The sequence below is a fragment of the Rattus norvegicus genome, chromosome 9 (genome assembly GCF_036323735.1).
Source record: "Rattus norvegicus strain BN/NHsdMcwi chromosome 9, GRCr8, whole genome shotgun sequence".
Lineage (NCBI taxonomy): Eukaryota > Metazoa > Chordata > Mammalia > Rodentia > Muridae > Rattus > Rattus norvegicus.
The window spans coordinates 2090718-2113134 of record NC_086027.1 but is presented as its reverse complement, the minus strand read 5'-3'; the positions used below and the strand labels follow the sequence as shown (position 1 = coordinate 2113134).

General features: G+C 46.5%; 1 protein-coding gene across 1 annotated transcript; it reads left to right on the top strand.

Annotated features, from left to right (window-relative positions):
* Positions 1-16442: 16442 nt before the first annotated feature.
* On the top strand, positions 16443-19595 carry Cd70 (Cd70 molecule). Its single transcript, NM_001106878.1, is given in 3 exon segments — positions 16443-16757; positions 17456-17489; positions 19118-19595. Coding segments are annotated over 3 exon segments (588 nt in total). The 5' UTR covers positions 16443-16595; the 3' UTR covers positions 19510-19595.
* The last annotated feature ends 2822 nt before the right edge of the window (positions 19596-22417 follow it).

The window sequence follows — 22417 nt, the reverse complement described above, 5'->3', positions numbered from 1 at the left end:
CCTCTGCATCAGCTCCTGCCTCCAGGATCCTTCCCTGTTTGAATTCCTGTCCTGACTTCCTTCAATAATGAACCACAATTGTAAACCAAATAAACCCTTTTCTCAATTTGCTTTTTGGTCACGGTATTTTGTCACAATAACAGAAACCCAAACTAAACAGATGCGGAGACTCCATAGCCCTGGCTGGACAGGAAACTTAGAAAAGTACAAGTGCTGATTTAGCTAATTGGTAAGTACTGACTGCAGAGGAGAAAGACATATACATTTTGTGTAAGTTCAGATTGGGGAGAGACAGAGACTAGATCTGAGATCAGGGCCTGAACAAATAGGTGTGGGTTGTCCTGGAACCCCTGAAGTAGAACAGCCCAGAGTTGGATAGAAATGTGGGTGTCAGTCTTTAAAAGGGGAACAAGAATACCCTTGGGAGGGATAGGGAGGCAAAGTATAGAACAGAGGCAGAAGGAACACCCATTCAGAGCCTGCCCCACATGTGGCCCATATATATACAGCCACCAAACTAGATAAGATGGATGAAGCAAAGAAGTGCAGGCTGACAGGAACTGGATGTAGATCTCTCCTGAGAGACACACCCAGAATACAGCAAATACATAGGTGAATGCCAGCAGCAAACCACTGAACTGAGAATGGGACCCCCGTTGAAGGAATCTTAGAAAGAACTGAAAGAGCTTGAAGAGGCTTGAGACCCCATATGAACAACAATGCCAACCAACCAGAGCTTCCAGGGACTAAGCCACTACCCAAAGACTATACATGGACTGACCCTGGACTCTGACCTCATAGGTAGCAATGAATAGCCTAGTAAGAGCACCAGTGGAAGGGGAAGCCCTTGGTCCTGCCAAGACTGAACCCCCAGTGAACGGGATTGTTGGGGGGAGGGCAGTAATGGGGGAAGGATGGGGAGGGGAACACCCATATGGAAGGGGAGGGGGAGAGATTAGGGGGATGTTGGCCTGGAAACCGGGAAAGGGAATAACATTTGAAATGTAAATAAGAAATACCCAATTTAATAAAGATGGAGAAAACAAAAGATGGCAAGATTAAATGTACCCTGGACCAAATGAACCCAACAGTTACAGAACATGCATAACATTTAGTGCCAACATCTTTCCACATTTAATAAAATTTAATATATTTATATATATATGTATATGTATATATGTCAAGTATCCCCTCAGAACACAAAAGAATAAAAAAGAAAGAAAGAAATGTGGGTGTCAGGGTCAGCCTGGGTATGACTCAGTATCCAGGGGGATAGAGAAGAAAGCGTCCTTGAGGTCTAGGACTGACAAATGGGAGGTCCCTGAGGGGTAGCATAAAGGTGTGTATGGCTACAACAGGGGTAGAGAGAAACCACTGAAGAACTGATGAACTGGAGATCTTGAACCAGGCTGAGGGTTCCATCAAGCGTTTTAATCGTAAGTATAGGGATGTTAAGGGGGAGGGGGTGGGGTGACAGAGCTTTTTCTTAGGAGGTTGGAGAGAATAGGCTTAAGTCCCCTGAGGCTCTGGAGAGAGGGTGGATACTGAACTTCCGTGCTTTATTCTATAGAGTCCTATAATTGGATGACAACAGGAGAATGGTGTTTAGCAACAGGGGTTCTTGACATCCCAAACGCGGGAGGTTCGGACATTTGGGAGGTAGGCAAAGCAAATGGTGTGTTGGAACCAGTTGAGTGGGTGACTAGGAGAAGGAGAGAGGTTGCCAGCAAGCTCGAGGTCAGGTGAATGGGGGGAGTAAAGAATAGAGGCTCCCACTTTGGCTGGAAGATCCCTTCCCAATAAGGATACAGGACAGGTTGGCACCACCAGAAAAGAATGGGTGACAGGAACACCCCTGAAAATGCAAGTGAGTGGTAGGATCTGGTGTTTGTAAGGCTGTGCCCAAACACTGACAATAGGAAAATGAGGAGAGGTGGGTCCCCAAAGCTCTGACAAGACCAAGTAAGTGGCCCTGGTGTCCAGGAGGAAGGAGATTGCCCACCCAGATATTGTAACGACTCCTCAGGGCTCCCTGTCAGAGATGACAGAGGTCAGGCCAAAGCAACCCAGGTCCCTTTAGTCATTCATTGCTCACAAAGTCTGCTGGAGGGTGATCTGGCTCTGATGCCCCCACTCTGTGGAGAAGGGAAGCAGGCAGGAATCAAAAGGCAATGCTCCTACTTTTTAAAACTTTTTATTAATTCTTTGTGAATTTTACATCATGCATCCCTATCCCACTGATTTCCCCATCCCTTTGTATCTGCCCTCTGCCCTTGCAGCCTCCTCTGCCAAAATTATATATATATATATATATATATATATATATATATATATATATATTCTTTAAAATCTCATTGTGGAATCTGTAGTGTGTCACAGTGTGCCACACAGTACACCCTTTTGCCCACACATCTTTACTTGCAAATGTTCACTGCAGTGAGTCATTGGTCTGGTTTGAGGACTCTGGCTTCTGCTACACCATCAATACTGGGACTCCTCTCGGATATCCTGTTGTCCTGTGTCATGAAGATCCTACAGGCCCAGCAGTTCCTGGGCCAACTCAAAGCCCTGGATCTGGGCCTGGGTAGTAGCTGAGTTGGTCAGCCCTTCAGATCTCCCACACCCACACAAGAGCGTGTGTTCTCCAACACTGCCCCAGCTAGCTCGTGCAATGCCTCAGCCAGTGAGGGGTAGGGCCAGGTCTTCTGTTCTCACACCCTCCAGCCAGCTCATACAACCCCACATCACCAGGGGCCAGCTCTACCATGCTTCCCAGGAAAGGAGCAGGGCCTGCTCTCCCACTCTCACGACCTCCAGGCCAGCTCTCCTACCTACCACAGGTGCAAGTGATGAGGGGAGAGAGGAAGGCATCTCTCCCTCACCCAAGCCACCACATGGCAGTCAGTAGTGGTAAGGCCAGCTCTGGCACACTTTGGATATGGTCAGAAGAGCCTGCAGGGGTTAGGGAAGGCCAGGCCCAGTGACCTTCTTGAACATATTTAAAGCAGTGACCTGGTGGTCCTCGAGCCTTAGGAGGCAAGGAACCCTAGGCAGTCGTCAAATGCCTTGTCCAGCATTTGACATTTTTGTGTATGTGCTTTTCATCTCTCCCATGGTACAGATCCAAGACTTCTCCCTGTGGGGTTTGGGTCCTCTCTCCAAGTGTGTAAACTTGGTTCTAATGTTGGGGAAACTCTGGGGAAAGAAACAGATCATAAAGAGTTGTTTGCCCTCTGGGTTTTCGGGGTCTAGATCGCTCTACTGTAAGAGAGCCTTTGTGAGGTGGTCTAGGAGACCAGCCAAAAGGCAAGTTGTAAACTGATCCTTAGCTAGAATGCCCCCTAGGGTATTATAGTTCCTTTGGGAGATCCTAGTCTATTTCAGTCCCACCAGGGTGCACTGCATTAGTCTGGTGAACTTCCTCTGCATGTGTTCTAGCCTGCTCCCAAACTCACCTGAGCTCTTTGGGACACAGAATCACATATATGTCATGAAAATCTGTCACATTTTGGCAGCTGATGATGATGTGTCTGTGGCTGCTGGGTTACTGAGGGTGGGCTTGGGGGTGGGATTTTCTAACAGCCAGGGCTACACAGTGAGACCCTGTCTCAAACAAAACCAAACAAAACAAAAGCCTGTCTGGAAAACTGAGGTGGTGCTGCAGCACAAGCTGGTAGCTTATAAGTGCTACAGAAGCTCTAACTGTCACTAGACGCAGGCTCCAGGTACCTGTAACCCAACTCCAAGGGATCCCATGCTCTCTTCTGGATCCTGGGGCACCTATGTACGTACACACACACACACACACACACACAAAGAGAGAGAGAGAGAGAGAGAGAGAGAGAGAGAGAGAGAGAGAGAGAAAGACAGAGGCAGAGAGAAACAGAAGGAGAATTTAAAATAAAAACAAAACTGAACCAAGATAGAGAGCAATACAGGAAGATATCCAGCACTGACCTGTAGCTGTACATGTACATACCCATGCACCCCTAACACAAGAACACATTTACACAAGTACACATTTGTCTGCACATGTGCACATGTACATGCAAATGCATGCACACAAACACACTAAGACTTTCTGGTTGTTTGTTTGGTTGGTTGTTTAGTTGGTTGGTTTTTCAAAACAGGGTTTCTCGATGTAGCCCTGGTTGTGCTGGAACTCACTCTGTAGATTCAGTTGGCCGTGAACTGAGACATTTCCAATAGAAGTTAGTAAGGAAGGGAATATGCCAGGTGTGGCCGGCAGGTGGCACTGCTGTAAGGAGCATTTGCAGAATGCCTGGCTAGGAATGGGGCTTGCCTGCTGCCCCCAGTTCTAGTTAGTGCCTGCTGAGACCAACTCCCTTTGTCAAGGATAGAGCAGTTGCAAGCTGTTGAGCTTCCCATAGGGACAAGCAGTGCTAGTTGTTACCATCCTGTCAACAAAAGGGCATACCTATGAGGATTAGGAGAGGTGGGAAACTCACACCCTCCCTCTGGCAAAGGAAAAGAGAAATAGCTACATTTACCTCACCGCTGCTTATATTAAGATCATAGCTCTGCCTCTGTCCTCCCCTCCTCTCCTCCTCCCCGCCTCCCCCAGGACAGCAGGTCTGGAGCTTTGAGCCCGTATAAACCCTTCCTCCCTTTGGTTGCTTTTCTCAGGGATTTTGTCACAGCATCAAGACTCCACCCTCTAAAACCAAGGGTCTCAACCTATGAATGAGTCTCTGCCCCCTTTGTGGAGTTGAACAGCCCTTTCTCAAGGGTCCCATATCAGATATTTATATGATTCATAACAGTAGTAGAATTACAGTTATGAAACAGCAACAAAATTATTTTGTGGTTGGAGTCACCTCAACATGAGGAATTGTCCTCATCCTCTCCTCATCCTCATCCTCGGCAACTGTGCCCTCATAATCTTGGAACTCCACATCTAGCTTGTAAACTTATACAATCTGGCCTCAATATATAGCCCAACCAATCAGAGTGAACATGAAGAAGTTCTCCTTTCTTTATTCCCTTTTCCTTGCTTTATGCTCTGCTTTTTTCTGTCTGGTCTCCACATACACACTGCATAAATATCTTGCCTGAACATTTGCCACAAGTCAGAGTCAACCCAGTTAAGAGCAGAAACTGTAGCACTCTCAACACACACACACACACACACACACACACACACACACACACACACCTGTTCCTGCTGCAGCATCTGCAGACTACTCCACAAGCATCTACTGGCCATTTGTCTGCAAATCTAATTCTCAATTCTAGAGTCCAATTATCCATCCCTCTGTGTCATTTGAGTGGCTTTGGCTCCCACAGCCTACCCACATATCAATAGCTTTCCACAACAAGCCTGCACTAATGTAAATGTTCTCCCTCTGTCTCTTACTCTGTGAACTCAGATTTTACTACAGTTGGCTTCATTCAATTGCCAGAATTTGGTGTCTCTGATTTCCAAATTCTCGCTGCCATGGATAATTGATTCCCAAACATCTTATATCTAAATCTTATGCTTCCAAAATCTATTATCTCTACTTCCCCACAACTAAAAAAAATTATCTGATTTCTTTTCACTCTGCTGTCTAAAAGAAAAGGAAAAAATATCTTAAGACTATGCTGTAAACTCTTATCTAAGGATTTGTAAGTTTAAAATCTATATAATTCACCACAAAATTTGGCTTTAAGCCTCTAACAAAAGGTTTATAATTAAAAATCTATACATGAGTATATATGTGTGATCCAACTCTTGTTTAGGGCATTTGTATGAGTGTATGTGTGTATATAACTCAAAGTCAATGCTATATGTTGGATTTAACTCTATATGTATATGCACATGTAACTTGGATGGGACTGTCATTTAAAGATAGATAGATAGATAGATAGATAGATAGATAGATAGATAGATAGATAGATAGACAGACAGACAGATAGATGGCCTCTAGGAAGACAAATATTTTAAAATAGCAACTATGTGGCTCTACATCTTGGCTGATGACCTCATCAGGATGTCAGTGGCCACATGGCTAGCAATCTTTCATGTGACTTTACCATCTTAAGATGACCACATATTAAAAGCAATAATTGTACACTTTCTTAGACCTAATAAACTATTTATTATTATATCTCCTTTTAAACTAAGAAAGCAACAACAAGTGAAATATTTTAGATTGGTATAGAATTTTATATGATGATATAAATTTAAGGTTATATTTGCTATAACATACAGAATGTGATTCAATCCTGGCTTAGAATATATAGTATATGATGATGAAATTTAAGGTTATGAAGATCTATTGAGATTAATAAAAGCTAATTTAAGATGTATGTCTAGCTACTTATGTCTTTGCTAATTGCTCAACACAGAGCTGTTAGAAAATGTAGATAAGTAACAACATACAGTTGATGAATAAGGTATTTTTGATAATCAACATCTTAAATTCCTAAGGTCTAGTCAAGTTCACAAAACTATTTGTCTACATTCTAGTTCTTTAATCAAGATTTATAAACTACTAAGGTCTAATGAGGTTCACAGTATATTTTTTTAGCCTCTTTGTCTTTTAAGGATTTGCCAGTCTCCCTATGTATTATGTATCTATGTATTATCTATATATCTATGATTAAAATTTTTATTTTGATACTAAAAGAACTTCAGTTCAGAAATCATGATTTTTAAGGCTCAAACCTAACAGGAATGGAACATAAAGTCCTAATCTTATAAAAGCTACTAAATTATTATAGACTGTCAAGGATAATTAAGAATCCAAGTTGGTAGTCAAACAGTCAAATTCTTTAATGTGCTCAGAACTATACTTGTAGACATACTAAAAAAGACTGATGCAATTGATTACAAGAATAAGCCTTATTTGGCCTCCTGTATGCATTTTCAAAGTACCTGGAAACAAGCAAAGTTTGTCTGTTTAAATAGATATTTACATAGATAGGAGGCCCTCAAACACTTCAGAGATCTGCAGAATATCACATTTAAGATGTTTTAATTTTTAAAGAAGCTTTTGATGATAAAGAGACACATCAACTCCTGACAACACCCCTAGCAACAACCAAAGAAGATGAGCACAGAAGAACCTCCACCTGGAGCTTGCTTCAAATGTGGCAAAGTGGGCCATTGGTCAAAAACTGCCCTTTGCCTTGCCTTCTGACAGTATGCTATTTAAACTGTGGACAAGCAGGACTCCAGGAAGCTTTGCCCAGACAAGATCTAACAGTCCCCCAAAACTCCTACTTTACAGGAAAGTCTGCCAAATCTTCTGGGCCTGGTGGCTGAGGAGACAGATGCCCCACCGACCACAGAGAAACTTCAGGTGACTGTCCAGGTAGCGAGGAAGTCTCTGATTTCTATAGATTAGGAAGCTGCTTGGTATGCATTTCCTGCTTATTCAGGTGAAATTCATCCTTCTCAGATCTGTGATGGGTTTGGAAACTAGACTAGAGAAAGATTTATCAGTTTAACAGCAGCAACCAACACTTAAGCTGCCTTCTCACTTCTATTCATGTGTAAAAATTAGGCCTCAGGCCTCACTCTCCTATGACTGCTCCAACCAGGTCTAGACACAGTCTACTTTGTTATCAGACTCAAAAAACTGGTTTTGTGCCTGCCCACCCCTCTATCCTCGACTAATCTTTCTCTTTTCATGCCTTTTATCATCATCGCCACCACCACCACCATCATCACCAACACCATCATTAGTATAGTGGTTTGAACAGGTTATCCCCCTGTAGATTTCATGTGCTTGAATGCTTGGCTCACACGGAGTAGCACTCTTAGGAGGCAGGCTTGTTGGAGGAAGTGCGACACACATAAACTGGCCCTGAGGCTCCTAAACTCAAGCTTTGCCCGGTGTGAAAGTGAGTGTCCTTCCGCTGCCTTTGGATCAAGATGCAGAACTCTCAACTCCTGCTCCAGAACCATGTCTACCTGCACACTGCCATGCTTCCCGCCATGAAATAATGGACCGAACCTCTGAAACTGTAAGCAATTAAATGTTTTCCTTTATAAGAGTTGCCTTGGTCATGGTGGTTCTTCACAATAATGAAACCTTAACTAAGACAGAAGTTGGTACCAGGGACTAGGGTATTGCTGTGATAGGACCACCATGCATTTGTTTGGAGAAATGTGGACTTGGGGATTTTGTAAAGCAGTGAAATGCTTTAAGTGGGGATTAACAGCCATACTAATAGACACATGGAAGATCCTGTTCCAGCGGGTGTTTTTAACTGTGTAGCCCTAGCTCGAGAGAGAGGTTTCAGAAGAAAGGAATTTTAGTATGTGGTCTTGAGACTGTCCTTGTAATATTTCGTTAAAGAATGTGGCTGCTTTTTTTGCCCTTGTATGAACAGTCTGCTTGAGGCTAAGGTTAAGAGATTCAGATTACTTGCATTGACAAAGTCTCAAAATCTCACAGCATAGACTTTGCACTCTACTTTACTCTCATGAAGAGTGTTTTAATCAAGCACAATAAGCTTAGAAAAAGAAATATTTTTCTAAAATGTATGGATTGTTCACATATTAAAGGGGCACCAGAAAATGCAATGGATATTAAATGGAATTAAGGGAGTGGTGACCTGGGGCAGGATCCCACCCAGCTAAGCTTACTATGTGTTTGCAGTTGAACAAAGAATAGTTATATCATGTTAGGGGCTGTTGTTACCTGGTTATTGTTTTCATTTGAATTTTAATCTGGAATAAACTATAATCCAGAAATGGAAGGCACACCTAAGATCCAGATTTTGAGGTTATAAGACATAGGCTTTTGATTCAGACCTTGACATGGGATGAGGAACACTTTTGAGCTGGATCTTGAGGCATAGTGGCCATGAAAATCTTAGGCCCAGCATGGTGGTACATGTCTTTAATCCCAGGAGGCAAAGACAAGCAGATCTCTTAGTTCAGGGCCAGCATGGTATAGAGCAAGTTCCAAGTAGAAAAAAAGCTTAACTCTAGGCATAGTGGACAAACCATTAATTCCAGCACTTAGGAGAGAGGCATGCAGATCCCAGAGTTCAAGGTCAGTCTGTACAGCAAGTTCTGAGGCAGCCAAAATTAGGCAGTAAGAAGTTGAAAAACAGAAAGCTGGCAATAATAGAACAACGGGGCCATGTTCCAACCTCAGCAAGCAGCTGAACTTAGCAGTACCTTTGGACATGTGGCTCTGGCTTTAGAATCCAGAATAGAAGGGACAACTGGGACAATTGATGCTGGTTAGCTAGGGGCTAAGAAATTAGTAGTGACTAAGAAAAGACCAGCATCACTGAGGTGAAATCTTCTGGGAAGTGTTTTCTGAGAGCACAAAGATGTGTTCCAGAGATAGCCAAGGTTGCACCTCATGCTGCACATAGTTATGTGTAAGAATTACCCAGGTGATACTGGTTTTGAAGGCATGAGGGGGTCGTGCAGAGCACATGAGGCTTGGTACTGAGAGGCCAGGAAAGGCCATTGGTGATGGCAGCCTCAGTTACACCTCAGTTGATAGCCTAGGACTGAAGGGATCATGTAAAGCAGTTGAGGCTGGGCATCATGAATACAGCCTATGAGAGGCTATAGGTGAAGCCTAGTTGCAGCAGAAGACTCCATTGTATTGGAGATGCCAGTACCATTGGATGATCACCAAGAACAGCAGCAGCAGTGGAGTGGAGTCAACCAGAGCCTAGAGTGCTACAGAGGGCAGAGCTGGAGAAGTGAGCCAAGCCCTTTGGCAGGGCCCAGATCATGTGTGGATCCCAGATGTTGGAACAAGAAACTGTAAAGTTGAAGTTGCCACGGAGACCCCAAGATGTTAGAGATATCAGAGCTGTGGGATACCTGCTGAGGAAAGCTGCTAACAGGGGGTAGAACCAGCTCAGAAGAAAGAAGTTTGTGGCAATCAGCAAAGACAAAAGGATTTGGAGATCTAGAGTGCTTTGACATCAGACATAGAGATGTAGATGTTGGAGTTTACCCAGTTAGCTTTTGATCTTGCTTTGGTCCAATATTTTCTCACTATGATGTTTTAGAATGGTAATATGATATTTGAGATATGTAATCTGCTTTTTTTATTTTGATTTTTAGGGGATTACAGTTAAGTGATTGGATGAATCTCAATAGAGACTTTGAACTTTGGACTTTTAACATTGTTGAGACTGCTATAGACTATGTCAACCTTTGAGGTTGGACTAAATATATTTTCCATTATACTATGACTAAGTGTGGCCCTCACAGATGTATGTGTTTCAACAAGCATATGGGGGCAAAAGAGTGGTCCACACTCGGGCTGGGGATTTAGCTCAGTGGTAGAGCACTTACCTAGGAAGCGCAAGGCCCTGGGTTCGGTCCCCAGCTCTGAAAAAAAGAACCAAAACAAACAAAAAAAAAAGAGTGGTCCATACTCACCCCATCGCCACACCCACTCATCGCCACACCCACTCATCGCCACACCCACTCATCGCCACACCCACTCATCGCCACACCCACTCATCGCCACACCCACTCATCGCCACACATCACTTCTCTTAGACAAGGTTTCATTGCTATGAAGAGACGCCATGACCAAGAAGCAAGTTGGGGTACAAAGGGTCTCCTCAGCTTACACTTCCATATCACTGTTCATTACCAAAGGAGGTCAGGACAGGAACCTGGAGGCAGGAGCTGATGCCATGGGCCATGCTGAGTGCTGCTCTCTGGCTTACTCCCCATGGCTTGTTCAGCCTGCTTCTTATAGAACCCAAGACTGCCAGCCCAGGGACAGCCCCACCCACAGTGACACCCTCCTCATTGAGCACTAAGAAAATGCCCTACAGTAGGATCTGATCAGATCGCATGGAGGCACTTCCTCAACTCAGGGTCCTTTCCCTGAGAACTCTAGCAGTGTCGACTGACTCACAGAACCAGCCAGAGCACACTATTGACCTTCATCAGCCTCGTCTCCACCATCCATCACCGCCCCACCCTGCACCCGCACACACTCCTCTTGCATTGCAGATATGAGACGTGCATAATTATCACACTGTTGAAATGAAAATACCTTTCATCTGAAATTTTACTTGCTGGGAGCTCACTGGAAATAGAGCTGAAGGAAGGACCCTACCTTACCCTTGATGGAAAGATACAGGCTTTGCCCACCACAGAGCAGCAGCACAAAGCATCTTATGATTTCAGTTGCTGTTTGAATTGAATGAGCAGAGATACCCAACCACTAAGCACTGCGTAGAAAATAAGGATAGTCCCAATGGCAATCCAGCCATTAAATGATGTTTCCATAGGAACATAAGATGGCTGGGGGAGGGGCTGAAGAGCTGGCTCCATGCTTAAGAGCACTGCCTGTTCTTGAAGAGGACCTGGGTTCAGTTCCCAGCTGACCACCACCCATACTCCAGGCTGAAGGGAGCCAACCTCCTCTTCCGGACTGCCCAGACACTGCACTCACATGCAAACCCACCCACAAGCATACACTCACATTCATGTAATTTTTTTAAAATTGGTGACAGGGCTTCTCTGTGTATGTAGCCCTAGCTATCCTGTATCCTAGGCTGGCCTTGAACTCAGAGATCCACCTGACTCTGCCTCCCAAGTGCTGGGACTAAAGGCATGCACCACCACTGCCTGGATGTAATTAGACTTTAAAAATAGGGGCTGGGGATTTAGCTCAGTGGTAGAGTGCTTGCCTAGGAAGCGCAAGGCCCTGGGTTTGGTCCCCAGCTCCGAAAAAAAAGAACCAAAAAAAAAAAATAAAAAATAAATAAATAAATAGATTATAAAAAGTCACTAGACTGACAGAAAATAATACAGTCAGAGTGGGCCGTCTCACATGCCTGGTGTAGAAACCCTCAAATCCCTCTCTGGAGGAAAAGATTATAAGCTAAGCATTCTGATTCATCTACTTTCAAACCCCTGCAAAGACTCAGAGTCTGTATAAACACAGCATGCAGGATGAGACTCCAACGTCTAAAATGCAGTCACTCACTTCTTTAATCCCTCAACCGTCTGAATTTCCATCTCGAGAACATAAATCCTTGCAAAAAGTTCACAAAAATAAAAGCCTGAATTAGAACAGGTAGAGAAAAACAGAAGCACTCTATAGATATCACAGTGACCACAGGTGTGTGGCCCAGACAACCCCACTCACGCTCCAAGCAACCCACACCTTGAAACTCACCCAAAGGGGTGTGAAAGAACCAGGAGGGTCCGGGATAGCTGGGTTTTGCCAGCCTGGCTTCACGACCATCATGCATCACTTTCTGACTCCAAGTTCCTGCCCTGGGCAGGGCAATGGAGCAACCTGGGAGTTTACGGTAAAAGAAACCCTTCCTCCCCAGGCTGCTTTTGGTCATGGTGTTAATCACAGCAACAGAAGCCCTGATATAAAGTACATTATGCACAGGCAGGAAGAAGCAATGTGGAACCACCCCCAGAAAAGGAAAAAGTAAGGAAAAAACCAAGTTTGACCAAGAGAAACCTTGACTCAGCAGTTTCAATATTTGCTAGACACCTAGGTGCATGACTGGAGAGAGAAGTTTCCAGTGTTCCTGAAGAGAAAGCAGAAGGCTGATGATGCTAGACTGATGTCCTTAGGTTTCCTGAAGGAAATGGACTTCTTCCTGTTCCTGTGGTCCCATGAGTCCATCCCCTGAACCCTGCCCCACCCCTCTCCGTGTGGGGGCGGAGGGGGGATCTGCAGGTAGGGGAAAGCCCTGCTCTTGGCAAATGTCCATAAAGGTTACGTGAGCAACCTTGTGACTTCCCTGCCACTGCCATGGAATTCCTGAGGTGAATTGTTTTCCCCTCATTCAGTTTGAAAGGGATCAACCCAAGATGTGGTGGACCAACCCCCAGGGCCTTTAAAAGGGGGCAGAAAGCTCATTTCCCAGCTAGGAAGCAAGAGAGAGGAGACAGAAGATTCCCCAAGAACAGAAATGAAAGCCCAGCCGCTGCAGTGTGAGAGCTAGGTTAGCACTGAGCACCATCCTTTATCTCCAACACAGTCCCTGCCCCTCACTGGGGGATTCTAGCAAGGGGGGGCGTTGGGGGAATTCCAGGACAGGACAAAGCCCAATTCATCCCTGACCGAACTCCTACCCCTCCCCTGGAGGAATCTAGGCAAGGATTCCACCCCTGAGCCACACCCGGAGGCCAGTGGGATGAGGTGTGGACGAATGATGAGTGGACGACACTTGCCAGCTGCACACTACTATAGCTTCCATCCTCACTGCTGCAAATAATAACAATAATAATAACTATTATTATTATTATAAAGTAAGTAAAACATTATTTAAATCATTGGTACATGGATTGTTTATAAAGTTCAAAGTCCTCCAGCTGTAGTTACCTGTGAATTTAATTTCCTAGTATACTGCATAGTTTTATGTCAATACAAATAGGGTGATTTTAGGAGGAGGAACCTCAATTGAGAAAATACCCACCAGATTGACCTTGTGACAAGGCAAGACTGCATTTTCTTGATGGATGATCCTAAGCCATAAAAGAATGCAGGCTGAGCAAGTCAGTAAGCCAGAGTTCTTCCTAGGCTCCTACTACAGTCCTGCCTTGACCTTCTGCCCTGCCTTCCCTCACCGATAAGAAACTATAAAGAAGAATAAATCCTTTCCTCTCCAACGCACTTTGGTCATGGTGTTCGTCAGCATGAACCACATACATTAGATGCCTTAAAGTCCCCAAAATGGAGCTGAAGAAATAAGTTACAAGCGCCTGCTGGGTCTCTCGCTGAACCTGGGGGACTCCATTTCATCTAGGCTGATCAATAAGTGGCCTCAATCCTCCTGTCTCTGCTTCCCAGCAGGCTACCATTACAGACAGGCAGTGGTGAACCCCACTTTCAGGTATCAGTCTCAGAGTTCTCATTCTTGCTTGATGGTGCCTGTACCTGTAACTTTAATTTTTTTCAAACCTTATTTTTTTTAAAGATTTATTTAATGTATATGAGTACACTGTTGCTGTCTTCAGACACACCAGAAGAGGGCATCAGATCCCATTACAGATGATTGTGAGCCACCATGCGGTTGCTGGGAATTGAACTCATGACTTCTGGAAGAGCAGCCAGTGTTCTTAACCACTGAGCCATCTCTCCAGCCCTCAACCTTATTTGTAATAATGGTTCTTAAACGCTTTAACCTTCCTTGTAGCCCACCTCCCACCATAGGTAGTGAGAAGGAAAGGATATGGAAAAAGTGGACCTGTTTAGAAAGGTTCTTTGGAGCAACTCCTGTCTGGGTCGTCTGGAAATCAGCAGATCAGTTCACAGGTCAGCAGCAGCAACTGGAGCCGCTCACAAACACTTCACGGATGCACCAGCAGCAGTCCAACTCGGTGGAGCCAGGAGAGCAAACACGAGTGAATCCGAGGCAATGGCATGGCCTAGCACCAGAAGAAGCTCTCAGCTGTGCCTCTCTCAGGGAAGTCAAGATCAGCAAAGACTTGAACGCCACAAGCGTTGCACAGCTAGCTCCATAAGCAAGGCTAGCCCCACCTCTGCCACTGTCCATCAAGTCCTATTTATACCTTCCAAGCATCACGTGTCCTCCGTGGGCCTCGCCTCAGCTGACATCACTCTGCCAATCAGCCTGAGTTCAGGGAAACTGCAAGAAAGTGCAGCACAGCACCAGAAGTTTTTTGATGCTTTTCCTCTCTACAGAGGCCTGGCAAATGCAGCTCAATGATGTAATGTAAGGTAGACCAATACACTCACGTTGTTAGCAAAGAATCCTCCATCATGTCTGCCCCAGCAAAACACCATTATCACAACTGACTTTCCAGAGTACTCTTAAATGTCCACTTCAGGGCCCGTATCCACTGAGCCATATTCCCAGCCTGCTCCATAGATTTTAAAAGATTTGTTTTATTTTATTTATATGTATGGGGTGATATGTGCGCATGAGTACAGGTGCCTTGGAAATCAGAATTGCCAAGTCCTCCTGGAACTGGAATTTCAGATCATTTGAAACCGTTTGACGTGGGTGCTGGGAAGTGAGGCCTCACTCTGGGATAGACGTCTCTCCAACCCCATGTTAATCTCACTACAACTGAACTGCAGGAGATTAGATCCAAGGGTCACTGACCAACAAGTTCTCCCCAAAACAGGATCTGAAAGTGGTGGTGGCCTCTAGCTGGGCCAGCTCAAACCCGTTTCAGAGGCAAGGTCTTCCTGGCACCCTTTCCTTTAGTGAATATCTCAACTTTGGAAGAACTTGAGCTTGTAGATGTGTTCCAACATCTTATAGAACAGTCTGGATTCTGGGTAAAATGGACTTCCGTGAAGAACACACAGCACTCTTGGGAGTGCCCAGAGAAAGGCCCAGAGGAGAGGACACCAGGGACAGGAGAGATAAAAAGCCCCAGACTGCCCAGCTCCACACCTCAGCAGCTACCCGCAAACTGTTTTCTTGCCTCTGCTGGTTCCATGTAAACTCTCAGCTGCTCAATCTCATCTGACACTGAGGCAAAATGGAAGCTGCCTGAAAGCCCCGGCCTGGGTGTCGGCCTGGGTGTCAGCCTGGGTGTCACCTGCTTGCTCTTTACTGTCTGACAGCTTCGTATGGTCACATAATGAATCTTAGTCATACCCATCCCCTTCCTCCTCTCTAGTCCACTCCTCTCCTCCTACTGAACATATTCTTCCTAGCGGAGTACTGTCCCCACCCCCACAACTGCCACTGCTTACAAGCTTTCCTGTCTCTTTCTATCTGTGCTACGCTGAGTCGTGGGCAGGAGGCCATTTTTTGTGGAGCAATGACAACTTACTGGTGATCACAACACTGAAGAAAGTGACAGTGATGTCCCTTTTTCAGCAACCAGGACTGCCCAGAAAGCCTTAGGGAGGGGTGAAATCCCATGGCCCCGCTCCAATCCGCTCCAATCCGTGCCAAACCTTGCCAGGACATCTCGTGTTAATTACCACAACTGAAGTAAGTGTAGGAGTGCAATGGCTGTGTCTACCTGCAGATGAGGTCGTGCTCTCAGTTTCCCGTGACCTGGATAGAGGCGGGCAGTAGTTAATCAAAACGCCATCGAGAGAAAGCCGAATGTGGCAGCTCACGCCTGTGCTCAGAAGGATGAGTTAGGGCCAGCCTGGGGTACATGAAAAGTTCCACCCCTACCTGGGCTGCTTGAGCAATGCAGGTCACATGGACAACATGGCAAGTTCTAGGCCAGCCTGGGCTATGTGATGAGTTCCAATGTGAGATGTTTATAACGGCCCACAGGGAAGAGCTTACAGACTGTCCAAACATTTTGGGGAGCACATGGGATCCCTGGATGCAGATGCTCTCTGATTGCCTAGCACCCAGCCCAGTGAACCACTAATAGATACTTAGTGAATGATTTGTTGAATGAATGAATGAACGAACGAACGAACACCAGGCAGAAGCAGCAGGGGCTGGGTGCCCCATCAGAAGACAAAATATTCTGTGCCTGAGGGACAAGCTGAAGCAGGCCTATCTGCGGGATGGCAGAAGGTGCCACAAGCTCCAGGGGATTTCCCTGCCCCCTGAGTCGGACATCCCCCGGGTTCTAAGGGCAGGTCAAGGAAGGCAGAAGCTTCAGAAGTTCGGCTGAGGAAGCTACCGCTTCCCGCTGCCTTCTGGCCGCCGCTATTCGTGCAGAGATGCCCGAGGAAGGTCGCCCTTACCCCTGGGTGCGCTGGAGCTGGTCCGCGTTCCAGCGCCTGCTGCCGTGGCTGCTGATGGTGATTATTGCGATTTGCTGGTGGCTCCTCTGCGGCGGGCACCTCAGTAAGCCTCAGCACGTGCTGCTGGAGCCACCTGAGGTGAGAGGAAGAAAGAAGTAGGGGAGAGAGAGAATATTCAGGTGCCCATCGGCTGGAGGGGACCAGACAGGCGCTGGGAGGGTGAACCTAGAGGATGCGCTACAGCACAGGCAAAGGACGCGGACAGGGATGGGGGAGGGGGGAGCGAAATTGGAATGAGATGGATCAAAAGGAGGACACAGAGAGAAAACAGGAGAAGTCGATTATGGAAGCCAGGCCGGTCCCAGCTGCACCGGAGCAGACGCGGGCGGCGGCGGCGGCGGTTCCGGACTGGGAAAGATGCGGCCTTGAGCGCCAGGACGATTAGGTCCCCGACTTTCCCTACGGCGTCTGAGATTGACGCACACGTTGCTGGGGGCTTACCTAGCTGGTACTGAAGGGATCCCGAGCTGCCTGCGGCTAAAAGGTCAGGCACCGCCCACCCGTGTCTTTGGAGAAGTAGTGGGAAAGGTGGCCTGAGTCCCGGGTTCCTGGGAAAACAAAGCGTTAGTTAGATTGTTTGGGCCACCTTGTTACTTTGAGTGAGGACTGCAACTTCGCGCGGGCCTCTATAAGACTTTACAACAAAGAAAAATCAACGAAAAAAAATCTTAAATTGGGCCAGTGGAGACGCAGGATGGATCACAGACAGCCTACACACCGGACCAGAGAGCCTTCCAAGCTCTAATGCGCTGTCTCTATTTTCTATTTTCTTTCAGTTGCACGTAGCTGAGTTACAGCTGAATCTCACAGGTAAGGCTGGGAATCCAGTGGTCTGGGATGGAGGATGAAGGCAGGAAAGAGGGGAGGGAGGGACGGAGAGAGGGAGGGGCATCTGAAGGGTATGGCCTGAGTTGGCTGGCCCTGAACTCGGCATTCAGGAAGCCCTGGGCTTCATCCTCAGCACAGCACGGCACAGGCAGACAGCTAGTACCACCTCCTCTATCCTCTCCTTTCCTGGAGCTGTGGTGATCCAGCTCCCCTGTCCCTTTGTCTTCTCGACGCACCTCTAAGAGGCTGCATCTTAGTGAAAAGGGCAATGAGGAGCTGGGGGCCTGCACGGCTCAGGCATGGAGCCCCTGCCTAGAATCCCACTCAGAGTGGCCGGCATGACAGTGGCAGAGGCCTTTCAAAATGCCACACACAACCGAAGGAAAGCACAAACGCTGGAACATAGGCAGAGAATTAAACCAAGGCATTACTTGTGTCATTCTGGGATTTGGATGCCTTCTTCAAAGTAAGACCCTGTGGGGTGTGGTGATGCACAGCTGTCATTCTAACACTGCTGAGCTGAGACAGGGGCATTGCAAGTTCCAGGTCCGCTCAAGCTACAGCAAGATTTTGCCTCAACATTTAAAAATAAACTTCTACAATTGAAATGTAACTAAGAAATACTCAAGTTAATAAAGATAAAAAAATAAACTTCTAGTAGTAACATTTATTAGTACTTAGATCTTGAAATTAATAACCAAGTAACCATAACTTTAATAAATCCGTCCTCTCTGGGCACACTGGTTATTCTAGTAATCAGCAGACTGAGGCAGAAGCATCTTGAGCTTGAGACTACCCTAGACTGTATAGCTAGATCCTGTCTCAAAATCAATAACTAATTAAACGTATTTTCTCTTGCTGCTTCAGTCATTTGTTAAGGACCTTCCAGATAGTGGCTTTAAGCTGCTGTAATCAGGAATTAAGATATTTGAATCAACAATTCCGTTACTTTTTTAATTGCTGAAACAAAATAACAAAATGAAATAATGAACAAAAGCAACTTAAGAGAGAAGGCATGGAGGCAGGAGCCTGCTGCCGATGGTCACTTCACATCCTCAGTCAGGAAGTAGCAAGATGAAAGCTAGAGTTCAGCAATTTCTCTCCTTACATTCAGTCCAGGACCCTGCCTGTAGCACGGCCCCACCCACATGCAGGGTGAGTCATGCCTCAGTTCATAACCCCGCTGAGAGATGAGCTCAGAGATCCGCTTCCATAGTGATTCTAGACTAAGACAATTTAGTGAGCCACCACAAGGATAGTGACAAGGGACTTTGTAGATGGTCTTGTCATGCTGACCCAAACCCTTGTGGTCCTTTGAACCCAGGGTATTGCTGGAGACAGAGGCAAAGTGATAAGCATGCAAAGCTGCAACAGCCTTAAGCTTCTTATGCACCACACCCCGTGGCTCTCCTCCTTGGATCGTCTGTCCATCTGTCTTCTCAGATGTGTATCTCTATGACTTCTGTGTGTCTGTACCTCTCATTCTCTCTCCATCTCTACCAAACTTTTTCCATCTCTCTGCCTCTCCAACATCTCCTGTGCCTATCCCACCTCCCTCTTCTTTCTTCTCCCTGTCTTAACTTCTCATTCCATTTAACTTCTGTCCCCAGACCCTCAAAAGGACCTCACACTGCGCTGGGGAGCAGGCCCAGCCCTGGGAAGATCCTTCACGCACGGACCAGGGCTGGAGAAGGGCAATCTGCGTATCCATCAAGACGGCATCTACAGGCTGCATATCCAGGTGACACTGGCCAACTGCTCCTCCTCAGGTAGCGCCCTGCAGCACAGGGCCAGCCTGGTTGTGGGCATCTGCTCCCCCGCTGTGCACAGCATCAGCTTGCTGCGTCGGCGCTTCGGACAGGACTGTACAGTGTCTTTACAGCGCCTTACGCCGCTTGCCCGTGGAGATGTCCTCTGCTCCAACCTCACCCAGCCTCTGCTGCCGTCCCGCAATGCTGACGAGACTTTCTTTGGAGTTCAGAGGGTATACCCTTGGCCATAACTCCAGGATGGCTTGTGAATAATTTTTTTTCTTTTCGAGTTCTACATATTTATAAATATGTATATTTATAACTGTATAGTTCACATATCTGCCAGCTGATACTTCCTTCCATCTCCCCTTCGCCTCCCCACACTGTTGAATTTCAGACTCTTTTTAACACTATCAAAGCGGACCTGGCCTCCAGGTTTTCTCAGATCCCTCAATCACAGGGTATGCTGTCCCCCTGTTACAGTGTACCGCTGGCATACTCCTCCTACCCTGAACTTTCCAACCTAGGGTCTGGGCTTCCCCTCCCCCAGAGGCACTTCCTACATTATCCAGATACCAGGCTCCCAAGCTTTCTCTCTCCTTCCCTCCCACTCCCTCCCCCTCTCTTTTCCCCTTCCTCTCTCCCTCCCTCCCTACCTCCCTCCCTCATCCTTTCTCTCTCCCCTTCCCTCTCACTTCTCTTCACTTCCCTCCCCCTCCCCTTCCCCTCTCCCTCCCCCCCCCTCTCCCTCCCTGCTGCACAGTTCTCTTCTTTCTCTCCTACTTCTGTCTCCCTGTCTGCATGGCGATTTCCCTGGCCCCATTCTTTGGGACCGGTGAACCCTCCCAAGAGCTGCCCCCAAACAAACCTGCATTTTTACTCTCAATTCAGCTTGAATTTGCTTATTTTGTCAGCCAAGAAAATCTATTCCACCCCTCTGAGCTTTGTGTCCTTTTTAATTTTATTTTTGTTCTTACTAACACCCCTCACCCAATACCATGGAGGAGGCATGTGCAGAAACTGTGGGCCACTGGGTGGGAAGAGAGCACTCTAGGCTTGACCTTCACAGTTCCCCTGGATGGGTCACAGCTAGGCCCCACCTCCAAAGGGTCCATAGTGAATCTAGAGTCAAACCTGAACACTCCACTCCTGGTCCCCAAAGGCCCATGGGCATCTCCTAGTACAAATGCATTTAATTCAAATTCAACATCCCCCAGAGGCCTCTGAAGCAGCTCAGCAGTTGGAGCCCAGCTGCTGTTGCAGAGGACCTGGGTTTGATCCCAGCACCCACATGGCATCTCACAGCCAGCTCTTCCTCCAGCTCCAGGATATCCAACACTCCATTCTGGCCTCTCTGGGCACAGTGCACATGTGGTACACAGACAGATGTGGAAGCAAAACACCCACTCACAGAAAAGTTTTAAAACCTGAGGCCTATCTGACAGTCTAAGCCAACTCTTAACAGTGGGGGCCTGTGAAACTAGAATTTATCAAGGTTTTCCCGTGGTAGAAAATAGATCATCCAATTATCAAGAGGAAAGAATGGAGTAGAGAGGGAGATGAGGTCAAGGTTAGGTGACACTCTAGCAGTGCCAGTTTTGCTCCTCTACTCCATACCTGGTGTGTGTGCGTGTGTGTGTGTGTGTGTGCGTGTGTGTGTGTGTGTGGTGTGTGTATATGTGTGTGTGTGCGTGTGTGTGTATGTGTGTATGTGTGTGGTGAGTATGTGTGTGTGTGGTGTGTGTGTATATGTGTGTGTGTGGTGTGTGTGGTGTGTGTGTGTGATATATGTGTGTGTGGCATGTGTGTGTATCTGTGTTGTGTGTGGTGTGTGTGGTGTGTGTGTATGTGTGTGTGGTGTGTGTGTGTATGTGTGTATATGTGTGTGTGATATATGTGTGTGGTGTGTGTGTGTGTGGTGTGTGTGGTATGTGTGGTGTGTGTGGTGTGTGTGTGTGTATATGTGTGTGTGGTGTGTGTGGTGTGTGTGTGTGATATATGTGTGTGTGGCATGTGTGTGTATCTGTGTTGTGTGTGGTGTGTGTGGTGTGTGTGTATGTGGGTGTGGTGTGTGTATGTGTATATATGTGTGTGTGATATATGTGTGTGGTGTGTGTGTGTGTGTATGTGTGTATGTGTGTGGTGTGTATATGTGTGTGGTGTGTGTGTATATGTGTGTGTGTGGTGTGTGTGGTGTGTGTGTGTATATGTGTGTGTGGTGTGTGTGGTGTGTGTGTATGTGTGTGTGGTGTGTGTGTGTATGTGTGTATATGTGTGTGTGATATATGTGTGTGGTGTGTGTGTGTATGTGTGTGTGGTGTGTGTATGTGTGTATGTGTGTGTGGTGTGTGTATGTGTGTGTGGTGTGTGTATGTGTGTATGTGTGTGTGGTGTGTGTGTGTGTGTGTGGTGTGTGTGTGTATGTGTGTGTGTGTATGTGTGTATGTGTGTGGTGTGTATGTGTGTGTATATGTGTGTGTGGTGTATGTGGTGTGTGTGGTGTGTGTGGTGTGTGTGTGTGTATATGTGTGTGTGGTGTGTGTGGTGTGTGTGTGTGTGTGTGTGTGATATATGTGTGTGTGGCATGTGTGTGTATCTGTGTTGTGTGTGTTGTGTGTGTATGTGTGTGTGGTGTGTGTGTGTATGTGTGTATATGTGTGTGTGATATATGTGTGTGGTGTGTGTGTGTGTATGTGTGTGGTGTGTATGTGTGTGTGGTGTGTATGGTGTGTGTGGTGTGTGTGGTATGTGTATGTGTGTGTATGTGTGTGTGGTGTGTGTGTGTATGTGTGTATATGTGTGTGTGATATATGTGTGTGGTGTGTGTGTGTGTATGTGTGTGGTGTGTATGTGTGTGTGGTGTGTATGGTGTGTGTGGTGTGTGTGGTATGTGTATGTGTGTGTGTGGTGTGTGTGTATGTGTGTGTGTGGTATGTGTGTGGTGTGTCTATGCGTGTGTGTGTGTGTGGTGTGTGTGGTGTGTGTGTGGTGTGTGTATGTGTGTGTGTGGTGTGTGTGTGGTGTGTGTGTATGTGTGTGTGTGGTGTGTGTGTATGTGTGTCTATGCATGTGTGTGTGGTGTGTGTGGTGTGTGTGTGGTGTGTGTATGTGTGTGTGGTGTGTGTGGTGTGTGTGTATGGGTGTGTATGTGTGTGGTGT